This window comes from Cololabis saira, chromosome 16 (assembly GCF_033807715.1).
Source record: "Cololabis saira isolate AMF1-May2022 chromosome 16, fColSai1.1, whole genome shotgun sequence".
In the NCBI taxonomy this organism is placed as follows: domain Eukaryota; kingdom Metazoa; phylum Chordata; class Actinopteri; order Beloniformes; family Belonidae; genus Cololabis; species Cololabis saira.
The window spans coordinates 6942755-6954793 of NC_084602.1; the positions used below are offsets into that span (position 1 = coordinate 6942755).

Genomic DNA, 12039 nt, shown 5'->3' on the forward strand with positions numbered 1-12039 from the left:
GAAAATGGTGAACTATGAACGTGAACTATCCATCCATCCATCATCCATCCATCCATTTTCCGCCGCTTATCCGTTCCCGGGTCGCGGGGGCAGCAGTCTCAGCAGAGATGCCCAGACTTCCTTCACCCCAGACTCTTCCTCCAGTTCTTCCTCCAGCTCTTCCGGGGGGAGTCTGAGGCGTTCCCAGACCAGACGAGAGACATAGTTTCTCCAGCGTGTCCTGGGTCTTCCCCGGGGTCTCCTCCCGGAGGGACATGCCTGGAACACCTCCCTAGGGAGGAGGGACATGCCTGGAACAGCTCCCTAGGGAGGAGGGACATGCCTGGAACAGCTCCCTAGGGAGGAGGGACATGCCTGGAACACCTCCCTAGGGAGGAGGGACATGCCTGGAACACCTCCCTAGGGAGGTGGGACATGCCTGGAACACCCCCCTAGGGAGGCGTCCAGGAGGATCCGGTACAGATGCCCAAGCCACCTCAGCTGACTCCTCTCAATGTGAAGGAGCAGCGTCTCGACTCCGAGCTCCTCCCGGGTGACCGAACTCCTCACCCTATCTCTAAGGTAGCGTCCAGCCACCCTGCGGAGGAAACTCATCTCAGCCGCTTGTATCCGCGATCTCGTCCTTTCGGTCACTACCCAAAGTTCATGACCATAGGTGAGGGTAGGGGCGTAGATTGACCGGTAAATCGAGAGCTTCGCCTTTCGACTCCGCTCCTTCTTCACCAAGACGGCCCGGTACATCGACCGCATAACTGCGGACGGTGCACCGATCCGTCTGTCAATCTCACGCTCCATCGTTCCCTCACTCGTGAACGAGACCCCGAGATACTTGAACTCCTCCACCTGAGGCAGGACTTCTCCACCCACTGATTCTCATCCCTGCCGCGTCGCACTCGACCTCAAACCGCCCCAGCACATGCTGAAGGTCCGGGTCCGATGAAGCCAACATGACAACGTCATCCGCAAAAAGCAGAGATGAGATCCTGAGGTTCCCAAACCGGATCCACTCTGGCCCCTGGCTACGCCTAGAAATCCTGTCCTAAACGTGAACTATTCATTTTTAAACTATGTGAACTGAACTTTGAACTAGTTCATGAGAAGTAGGAACTTGCACAACACTGAAGCTGCAGTACCTGCGGAATCCCATGCCAGCACAATGAGAGCATGCAAACTCCACCCCGGAGTCGCACCAGGAACTTCCTTGCTCCACGTTCATCACGCCATTCTTTTGCAGCTCATTCTTGGCTGCTAAATTTGAAGAATCTAGGACTCACAAGGTGTGGTATAGATCTGTTATTTATAAGTTAGTGTTTGGTATTCCGCTGCACTGGGTTCCCTGGTGGTGGGTGGTCAGAGTTGTTAGTGTCTTATCAGCAGCAGCAGCAGCAGCAAACCGCTGCATATGTGGGACAGCAGGAGGTCCGTCCCACATAGCTGCTGACCCAAAACATGTAGAGGGCCAGCAATTAGAGACACCGTATATAATGCTCAGGTGACGCGCACGCTGCTACGGTCACTTTGTATGAATGTCTGCCTGAGGTGCTTTGGCTTGTTTTTTCAACCACCAAAACAAGCTGCCTGGGTGAGATAATGATGCAGTGATGTTTTCTAATGGTGTGTTGGTTCACTGTCAGGTTTGTTTGTTGTTCTTGTTAATATATTAACCAAGAAGGATCGCCTGAGGTTTTTGAAGACGTTTCCTTCTTTAAAGGCTTCACCTCGCTCACCTTGCTCGCCTCGCCAACAAACTCCTGGACTTAAACCCCTTCAGGTTTACAGTATAGGCTGTAACAAACACAGATTTGTTCTGGCTCTGCGTACACCAGGGGTCTCCTTTACTAAAGTTTCAGACCTACGAGTGTGTATTTATTCAAAAGTTGTGCTTGGTAACAGTCTAACATCCGATGCCTCTCAACGGCTGAGTCTCTCTGAAGTATTGAAGGATAAACTTTGGATAAAATCCTTTTTATTATTACCCAACGTCTGAATGTGAGACATCATAGATATGGTATACACTGTTTAGCAGACAGTATACACTATATTATAACATCTTTACACATGATGCAATGTGAGATGTTAACCCTTGTACTGTCTTTGGGTCAAAATGACCCAATCCTTCTATCCTTCTTTCCTCCTGCTCTCCCCTTCCTTCTTCCTTTCCTCTTTTCCTCCTTTTTTACCCTCCTTTACTCCTTTTTCTTCCTACCTCCCTTTCGTCATTCGTTCCTTTATTACCATCTTTGCTTTTCCTTCCTTCTTTCCTTATTTTCTCCATTCCTTCCTTCTTCCTTCCCTCCCTCCCTTCTTTCCTTCCTTTCTCCCTTCCTTCCACCCTTCAGTCTTTTCTCCCTTCCTTACTCCCTTTCCTACTTCCTTCCTTCTTTCCTCCTTTCTCCCTTCGTTCCCTCCCTCCCTTCTTTCCTTTTCTCCCTTCTTTCCTTCCATTCCTCCCTTCTTTCCTCCCTTCCATCTTTTCTCCCTTCCTTGCTCCCTTTCCTGCTTCCTTCCTTCTTTCCTTCTTTTCTCCTTTCTCCCTTCCTTCCATTCCATCTATTTGCCCTTCCTTCCTCCCTTCCATCTTTTCTCCCTTCCTTACTCCCTTTCTTACTTCCTTCCTTCTTTCGTCCTTTCTCCCTTCCTTCCATTCCTCCCTTCTTTCCTTCCTTACATCTTTTCTCCCTTCCTTACTCCCTTTCCTACTTCCTTCCTTCTTTCCTTCTTTTCTCCTTTCTTCCTTCTTTCCTTCCTTCCATCTTTTTTCCCTTCCTTCATTCCTTCTTTTCTCCCTTCACCCTCCCTTGACCCAAACACAGCACAAGGGTTAAACCCGGGGTGAGGTCTGGGACGGTTGCTGGTGGGAGGAATGGCGGTGAGCCGATGAGTTTGAGTGAAGGTTCTGAGTCGCAGAATTCAACCTCCATTTACAGCGTTGTCCGTATTTGCAGGAAGCGATGTGAACCATTTCAGATGTCTTTGTAGCGCAGAAGAGCAGGGAGCAGGTCGGCCGGTCTCCGGGTGACAGCAGAGGACAGGACACGACGCCCACTGACCAACGCATGACGGGACAAATCCAAACTGGCTGCTCCTCCGGTCGATCCATCACCATGAGAGGCGGAGGCACCGGGAGGGTTAAAGGTGCCACTCGCTCGATTTCATCACCGCAATGCCGCATCGCTAAAATCCAGGTGATTTCTTTTTTTTTTTGTAATTCAAGTTTTTATTTCTTATTCTTTGGTGTTAGACAGTACAAAACTTAACATTATGAGACATTTCTTATTATACACATTACATGTAATATCAGTGTCAGAGCAAAACCAAAATAAACTAAAGATGCAAACTAAAGATGCAGCGTGAGCATTACTGTTCGTAAAGAGAGCATATTGATGGATCCATAGCTGTAGAGTACACTGGACTATAGTGCCGGGTATGGTACAATCGGAGGGAGGTATTCATACTGTAGAATCATCAGGTAGTGCGATGTGAGCCCAGAACGAGTCCCAGTCTGGTGCCTTGGTCTTGTCTGTATTGTTCAACCTATTGAGCATGAGTTCATATGAAGCCGTCTTTATCATGATGTTTATCCACTCTTTCAGTTCAGGGGGTTTTGGTGTTTTCCACAGTTTCAGAATCGTCCTGGCAGCCGTTGTAGTCCCTGCCATGATTACAGAGAATTGTCCGCCTGTTATATTGCGTATTTGGCTTCTGTCCCCTAATAGGCATATTCTGGGAGATAACGGTAGGTCACTTCCCAACCAGTTGCTCAGATTGTTCACCACCGCTTTCCAGAAAGGCAGGATGACAGGACAATCCCAGATGCAGTGTAGCAGAGTACCTATGTGTGTCTGACATTTCCAACACAAGTTTTCATTTGTTATGCCTGCTCTGTTAAGTCTATGTGGAGTCCAGTAATACCTATGTGTTATTTTATACTGTGTAAACTTCCCTTTAGCTTCCCTAATGTATTTCCCATTTTTAGATATAATTCTCAGCCATTCCTCCTTATCCATCAAACATCCCAGGTCTCTCTCCCATGCTAATTTCAGGCCCCAACAGTCATCACTGAGCAACTGGTTGGTTGTTCTATAAAATATACCGGCTCTGTGACACTCAGCAGGTAGTTTGAAATAGTCCACGATGTGATTTCCATCCTTGTACGGAATCCTGGATGTGATACAGTCTCTGATCTGCAGATATTTCCAGAAATGTCCTTTTCCTTGGAGATTGTACCTTCTTTTTATATCAGAAAACGACATAAACACCCCTTCCTCATATAAATCAGCAATATGACATAGTCCATTACGGTGCAAAATCCAGGTGATTTCTCATTTGAAAATTGAAAGGGCCAGTTCAACAAAAACACATCCCACTATATACATTTTCTCACTTACATCTAGCATCGGTGGATGGAGTTATTCAGGCGTCTCTGCACAGAGACAAAAACAAAAACTCATCCTCGGGAAAGTGGCTGCAGATATTCAGTAATGATGGATGGGGATCTCCAGGATAGGTGTGTTGTTTCAGGTAGAACTTCAAACCTCATTTTACACAAATCTTATCTGAAAGTAGTCCGATGTAGGCGGATTTTTCCCTGATCGGCAGCCCAGACGTGTCTAAGTAAATGCACAGGACTGAAGTATAGAGAAATGGTAAATTAAATAACCACTGGTATTGTTTTTTTGTTTTTTTAACAACCATATTTAAAAAAAAAAAAAAAAAAAGTCATGGCACTGAGCAAAATATACAGGACTGTCTCAGAAAATTAGAATATTGTGATAAAGTTCTTTATTTTCTGTAATGCAATTAAAAAAAAAAAAAAAATGTCATACATTCTGGATTCATTATAAATCAACTGAAATATTGCAAGCCTTTTATTATTTTAATATTGCTGATTATGATTACAGTTTAAGATTAAGATTCCCAGAATATTCAAATTTTTTTAGATAGGATATTTGAGTTTTCTTAAGCTGTAAGCCATGATCAGCAATATTAAAATAATAAAAGGCTTGCAATATTTCAGTTGATTTGTAATGAATCCAGAATGTATGACATTTTTGCATTACAGAAAATAAAGGACTTTATCACAATATTTTAATTTTCTGAGACAGTCCTGTAATTAAGAAGAAAATGTAATGATTTGCAAATCTCATGGACCCTCATTTGGTTCATAATAAAACACAGGTATTACAGCCTGGCACTGAGGCATTTTACCGTTTCATGAAAAATATTAGCTAATTTTCAAGAGGAGCAACACATGTCTGACAAGTTGGCAAAAGCCTGTAAAAGTAAGTGGTACTAAAACGGCGCACCTGAAGGAACATCTTGCAATCAGTTGGGTTAATCACCAACAGGTCAGTGACATGATTTGTTGTTAAAAGAGGAACGGCAGAAGTAAAGATGTGCAGATGTTCGACAATCTGCCAAAAACTGCACCGACTTAGTGTGAAATAATTTTACGCTAATGTTTGTCAGCATAAAATTGCAGAAACTTACATGAGAATGTCTTTATCTATACAATCAAAGGAGTCTACGTTTGTCTTTTGTTTTGCACCTTTATCTCTGGTTGTAGTGTTTGTTTACTTAAATTGACGTAGCACTTACTGCCAGCGTCTCCAACTGTGCTGGGGCTTGATTGTTTTTCCTCATGTTAGTTTTCCTTGCTTTGTTTTGGACAACAGCAGCTGCTAAACGAGTTGCCGTATGTGAAGATGGGCCCTCTTTGTGTCTGGGTGCTGAACCGGCCGGCCTGCAGTCCAGACCTGTCAAACATGGAAGACCCATGACTCTTGCAAAGTCCACCCAGCAGTGTTTTTACCTCCCACAAGTACGCCGACCTTCCATAAAAGGAGGTGTGCTACCCGCTGTTACACGAGATGTGTTGCCTCTCTTACATCCCAAATTATCTCATCTTTTTCTTGAGATGCAACCGTTTAATTTTAACATCTGATCGGATTTCTATGCCCTTTTGTGAATAAAATATCAGTTTATCAGGTTTGCAAATCATTGCATTGTGTTATTTACTTTTTTGAAATTGGAGGATGCATATTGCAGCACTTTAGAAACGGTGTTTTGTCAAATATGTTAGTTACAACATACAATGCATCATTTATTAAGTAGACACTAAGGAATATTTTCATATAAACACAAGATCTACATGTTATGTTGAAAAGACATTTGTACTGGCGAGCTGAGTCCTCCGGAGACCCAGCTTTTTCTTTTTCAAGCTGGTTTTGGTTGAACACTCCCTTATGCTGTACAAAACAATAGAGACCACGTTACTGACTTGCTGGCAAACACGAAGAAGCAGTCAGTTAGCGAGAGGCTCTTCACCAGCGTTAACAGCAGAATATCTCTCAGAGAAACGCACAGATTGGAGTTGGACTTGTCAGGTTTCCAAGCACTCATTAAACGCTGCTGTTGCTAGTTCTAGAAGTAAGGAAACAAATTAATAATGCACACATCCACACCTGCCTCGGCACTCTGGCATCGTCGTAACAATGGAAACTGCTTTGTACTGGATGCCAATCGTAATTCCTTGAGTGTTTACTCAACACTCTCTTAACATTCACAGTAAAAGTCCTGATTCCCTCCAGGTGTTTACACATCCATCACTCCACAGTTAAACTGCCCCGTAGTGAGTGGAGACAGCTCCAGGTTTTCCCAGAAAGGGGAAGCCGGGGAGGTTTCGGCTCCAGAGGTGCAACACAGAATCTTCACCAGGGACGGGGCTTCAGGGGGGGCTGGGGGGGCCGTACTCCCCCAATGGGGACCGCAAGATTTTTTTTTTGTGGCACCACTTGGTTCATATTAGGTATAAAGCATTGTATAATATGTTGTGCTGAGATTTTCACACTCACAGTTAACATTAAAACAAAAATTGCAAGTGAATCTCCAAATGTATTTTGGGTAAAATCGTTGGTCATCAACAGCCGTCTATCAACGTCATACGTCATCATGGATCACTTGTCAACAGAGCGCAGTAATCCTACAGCCTAAACATGAGCGGGAGTTAGAAACACAAAAGTGGAGCGATAAAACGCAAAGAAAAAGAAAAAAGGGAGCAAGAAAAAAACAAATTGCCCAAGCTAGATGCATAATTTGTTGGCCCTAATCCTCCTCCTGTGGGAGATGAACCTGACGTTGTTAGCAGAGATTCATCCCCGGGGATGAATGACGAGTCCAACTGACAGCGTCCAACTGATTATCTGGGTGGTGTGTCCCGGCCTTTAGGTGAAGCGTAGTGATGCAACCGAATCATGATCCAAAGCATCAACACACCACAGAAAAAAAATACTAAAAAAAAGCCCTACATTGGCGCAGTCAGGGGCAGCATGGTGGCTTAAGGCTGAAATATGCTTCTGCGTCAAACCAACGCCGTGCACACGCCGCAGTCGTGACGCCGTGCTGAACCCTTCTGACTTCTCCGTCACTCCATTTGGTCGCGGTGCAGTACCCCCCGCGGCCACTAGTTAGCGATCTTTTTCTGAATGGTTTATCCGACTTTTTCCGGTCACAGTAAATCAAAGAAATAAGGACAACTATTGTGCAAAAAACCAAAGCAAAAAAAATCACATATAAACGAAGAAAAGAGCCCTGGAAGTTCACTACTGATTCAAACCGGAAACCGGAAATGCTTCGCTTTCAAACGAACCAATCACAGCGCTCTCTGTCTGCGTGTGCTCGGCGTCTCCTCGACGCGTAGTTACAATTTTCAGGAGGTGCACGTCAATGACGGCGCAGGTGACGGCGTGTCCTCTGCGTCGATCCAAACCACACGCCGTAGGCACGGCGCCATTTTGACGCAGAAGCATAATTCAGCCTTTAGTGGTTAGCACTGTTGCCTCACAGCAAGAAGGTTCCCGGTTCGAGTCCCTGGCCCGGCGGGGTCTTTCTGTGTGGAGTTTGCATGTTCTCCCCGTGATTGTATGGGTTCCTTCCTGTTACTCTGGCTTCCTCCCACAGTCCAAAAACATGCATATTAGGTTAATTGGTGATTCTAAATTGCCCGTAGGTGTGAGTGTGATGGACTGGCGACCTGTCCAGGGTCTGGTCCTGCCTATCGCCTGAAAAAATGAGCTGGGATAGGCTCCAGCAGACCCCGTGACCAGTACTCGAGTTGTAAAAAAAAATCAGGGGGGATGGTGGATTTTATCGTATGGGGACAGATAATTTGTGCTGATTACAAATAATATAATATATTACAAATAATATCACTGACCAAAACACCTGCAGAAATACTGCAGGAATGACATAGCAGCAGTTAAATGCAGCCTTCTGTAAGCTTTAAATATCCACTGGGCTTACATCAAATACATCAAAACACAACAATAAAAAACACTTTTCTGAACTTATCAATATGACTCTGTCCATCACAGGATAAGTAAAATGGATCACTGCAAAAACTCAAAATCTTATCAAGAATATTTGTCTTATTTCTAGTTAAAATGTCTCATTTTAGTAAAACAAAATCTTATTACACTTAAAACAAGACTCATCACTGGAAAAAACAACTATTTTCACCTGTTTCAAGTAGATTTTCGCTTGAAATAAGTAGAAAAATCTGCCAGTGGAACAAGATTTTTTTGCTTGTAATGAGAAGATAAATCTTCCCATTGGCAGATTTTCCTACTTATTTCAAGTGAAAATTTACTTGAAACAGGTGAAAATGGTCAAATAAGTTATTTTTCTGGTGTTATTTTTCTGGTGATGACTCTAAATGTTGAAATAGCAGTAAAACCATATTCATTGATGAAATGACATAAGGGATGGAAAGGAGGGATGGAGTTTTACAGGGGGGATGATTTTGACCCTTTTTATTTCAGGTAGGGATGCCATCCCCCGTCATCCCCCCTCAACTCCAGTACTGGGAACACTCCAGTGTCGTGCCGCTCTGATCCAGAGCTGCTAAAAGTGCTGTTGTTGAAGCCGCCGCCCAACGAGCTCCGACAACTTATCCACTCAGCACCGTGAATGTTTCATGCTTATGTTCAGAAAAGAAACAGGAACTTAAATTGTGACTTAGACATTTTATGACAAATTAGAGGGAATTCCAAGGGACTCATAATACTTTTTTTTGACACTATATGAAAATAAAAACAGTTGTGAAACTAGAGCACATGAGATTAAGATGACCATGTTGTTTTTTGTGATCCAGGATGTATGAACCGGCCCTTCAGGACTAAATGTGGCTAAATGCTGATGTACTTTAGGTCCTTGTTAAATCATATCTTAGGTTTTAAAGTGATGTGAACGCCATTTTTTTCCGTCTCGAAGAATTTTCAAAATCAAAGTGCGCTGTTGGGAACGTAGCAGCGGCGCCAGTTCTTTTATTGGGTCCAACTTCAATGTGTCAACCTGATCCAGTCTTTCTGCAGCTCAGAGCCAGACATTCTCTTTACGTTTAAATCAGCATGTGTTGCATCGTTGAACAATGCAGTAAAACCCCGGACCGCGTCAGTACTTTTTACACCAAAATCATTTCAGCCATCACGTCCAGTCCACCGAGCAGAACAGTGGAGATGCATCAATGTCCCACGCAGAGTGGAGAGTCCCAGTGGGGAGTGGGTCCTTCATTTTCCTCCAGTTCTCACACGACGGCAAATCGGTCACAAACCCAGTCACAGATATTCATACACGTCGTGACACAGTTCACTTACATTTAAAAATATAAACTTGTCTCAATCTGTTGCTGCTTCACCAAGCTCACATGATCGGTTGTCACACGTTTGAAGAGTAATAGACCCAAAAGTCCTTCAACGGGCCTCACATTAAAGCTGAATGTATGCAGAGTGAGTTATGTGTATGAAGAGTTCCCTTCCAAGGTGAGGTACTGACAATTTACAGGAAGTGAAATCTGACCATTCAGGCTGGCTGGATGCGTTAAAAAAAAAAAAGTAAAAAGAGAAGTTCTGCGTTAACTTAAAATACTTTTAGAGCTCTTTTTCATGTTGTTGAAATGTTATGTTTCTGTTTGATTTGGAAATGAACTCTTCACACCTTCCACTTAAAACACATACTGTAGCAAACAGTCCAAGATTTCACTGATGTTTTTTGTTTTTTTTACTCGATTATAACATGTGCTTCCATCTAACATTTCAGATCACATTTATTGAAAATATAAATCGTGGCATCAAAAAAACAAAGAGCAAAGCTAAATGGGCAAAGTGCTGCATGTGGACTAACACGCACGTTCCACCAAGAAATCTCATGTAACACTTCATCTGAGCGAAACGTCTTAACATTTAATGTTTTTTCTTATACATCAAGGAATGTTCGAGAAAAGAAAAGAGAAAGAAAAGAGAGCATGTTTTGTTTGATATATATATATATATTTTTTTGTTTCCTTGCACTGCTCCTTCAGTGTCTCTGCTGTACACGATCCGAGCCCACCGGGCCTTCCTTCCCACCGCTGCCTCCACGTTATGTTCAGATGAGAGTAGTCCGAGTGTGTGCAAGGTGTAAAAGTTAGTGACTGGCCAGGCGTGAAGCAGGGAATGATGTGGGGTTTCCTGTCTCCTCCCCTCCCCCGGTACGGTCCTCTGGAGGGCGTGGGCTTCACAACACTTCTGGTCTGAGTCATGATTCACAAAAGAGAGTAAGAGTGATTCCTGTGACGGACGGGGGGGAGGGGAGCGGGGCAGGAGAGTGGCCACCGTTTTTCTTCCACCATCACTCACACATAGAAATGGCTGTTTCTCATTGGAGCCTCAACCCCCCCCGCCCCCCAGCGACCCCGTGGATCTGGAGTCTCGTCTGTGCAGAGCACGTAAACGCAGCCTCCTATGGGCGGGAGAGCAGCACCGTCAGCAGGGAGGCCGGCACCAGCAGCGGGGCCAGGCCCACGGGCCCGGGTCCACCGCCCGAAAGGCTCGGAGAGGGAAGAGTGGAGTCGCCCTCGTCGCCCCACAATCTCTCATTCTCGTTTACCTGGGGGAAACAACACAAAGAGGTTTTTATTGCATGGTAATAAAACTAATTTTATTATCTGCCTGCAGACTCCAGAAAGCTCAGCCCAAAGGAGAAACCTGTGAAGGAAACACTGGCATTATTGTTTCAAAATATTCCCTTGTATCCTAGAGATGCCACAATAAGATGAGCAACACGTCTGGCGTAATGAAGAGAAGCTCTTTTGTTTTTTTCCTGAATAAAGAACGATACAAAGGTCTGCAGGAAAATTGTGATTTCTTCTGTCTGTCAAAGCTTTTTATGAACAACGAGAGCAATCGTTAAGCTATGAAATAATTACAACAGTTAAGTACCGTACCATATTTTGTGGACCATTAGGCCCATCGCATTATAAGGTGCAATATCAATGAACGGATCTATTTTAATACAGAAGGCACACCGGGTTATAAGACGCACGATAAAACATATGAAGCCATGTGAAGTCTGGTGAGTCGAATTTTATCAGACCCTCGACTGTTCTGAAGAAACCTCATGTACATGAACAAACTGGAATCTGTCAGATAGATATGATTTAAACCAACATAGAGCTGTCCCTTTAATCCCAACAACATGCTCTAACCTGTGCAGTAAAATGCTGATCTACAGTGTCAAAAGCAGCACCGAGGTCCAGTAGAACCAGTATGGACACTAATCCCTTATCTGAGGCCATAAGAAGGTCATTCATGACTCGAACCAGTGCTGTCTCTGTGCTATGATGCATTCTGAACCCTGACTGAAAGACTTCACACAGATCATTTCTATACAAATGGTCACATAACTGTGTAGTAAGGCTAGTGCTACGGGGGTCACCCGACAGGACAGAGGACACAGGGTTTCGTGAGGAAATCTTTATTTGCACCAAAGACACACGTGCCAGACTCAGCAGCTTCCTCCCAGCAGAGACCTCTTGCTGGTTTGCAGCCGCTCTTTATGAATCCAAGCAGGGTGGAGAGGTTGATTGGGCACAGGTGTGCCCAATCAGTTGAGTGGCTGCTCCTCCACCCTGCCACAAACTGGCTTGCAACTACTTTTTCCAGAATTTTAGATACAAATGGAAGGTTGGAAATTGGTCTATAATTAGCTAAGGTGTCTGGGTCA

The 12039-nt window shown here is 44.2% G+C and overlaps 1 protein-coding gene across 1 annotated transcript in view; it reads right to left on the minus strand.

Moving 5' to 3' along the window:
• Positions 1 to 9580: 9580 nt before the first annotated feature.
• The window catches only part of gfra4a (GDNF family receptor alpha 4a), a 136731-nt gene continuing 134272 nt past the window's right edge, over positions 9581 to 12039 (minus strand). Inside the window, exon 8 of the mRNA XM_061744286.1 lies at positions 9581 to 10923. Within this exon, the coding sequence (XP_061600270.1) occupies positions 10777 to 10923 (147 nt within the window). The 3' untranslated portion in view covers positions 9581 to 10776. The remainder of the gene's footprint in view (positions 10924 to 12039) is intronic.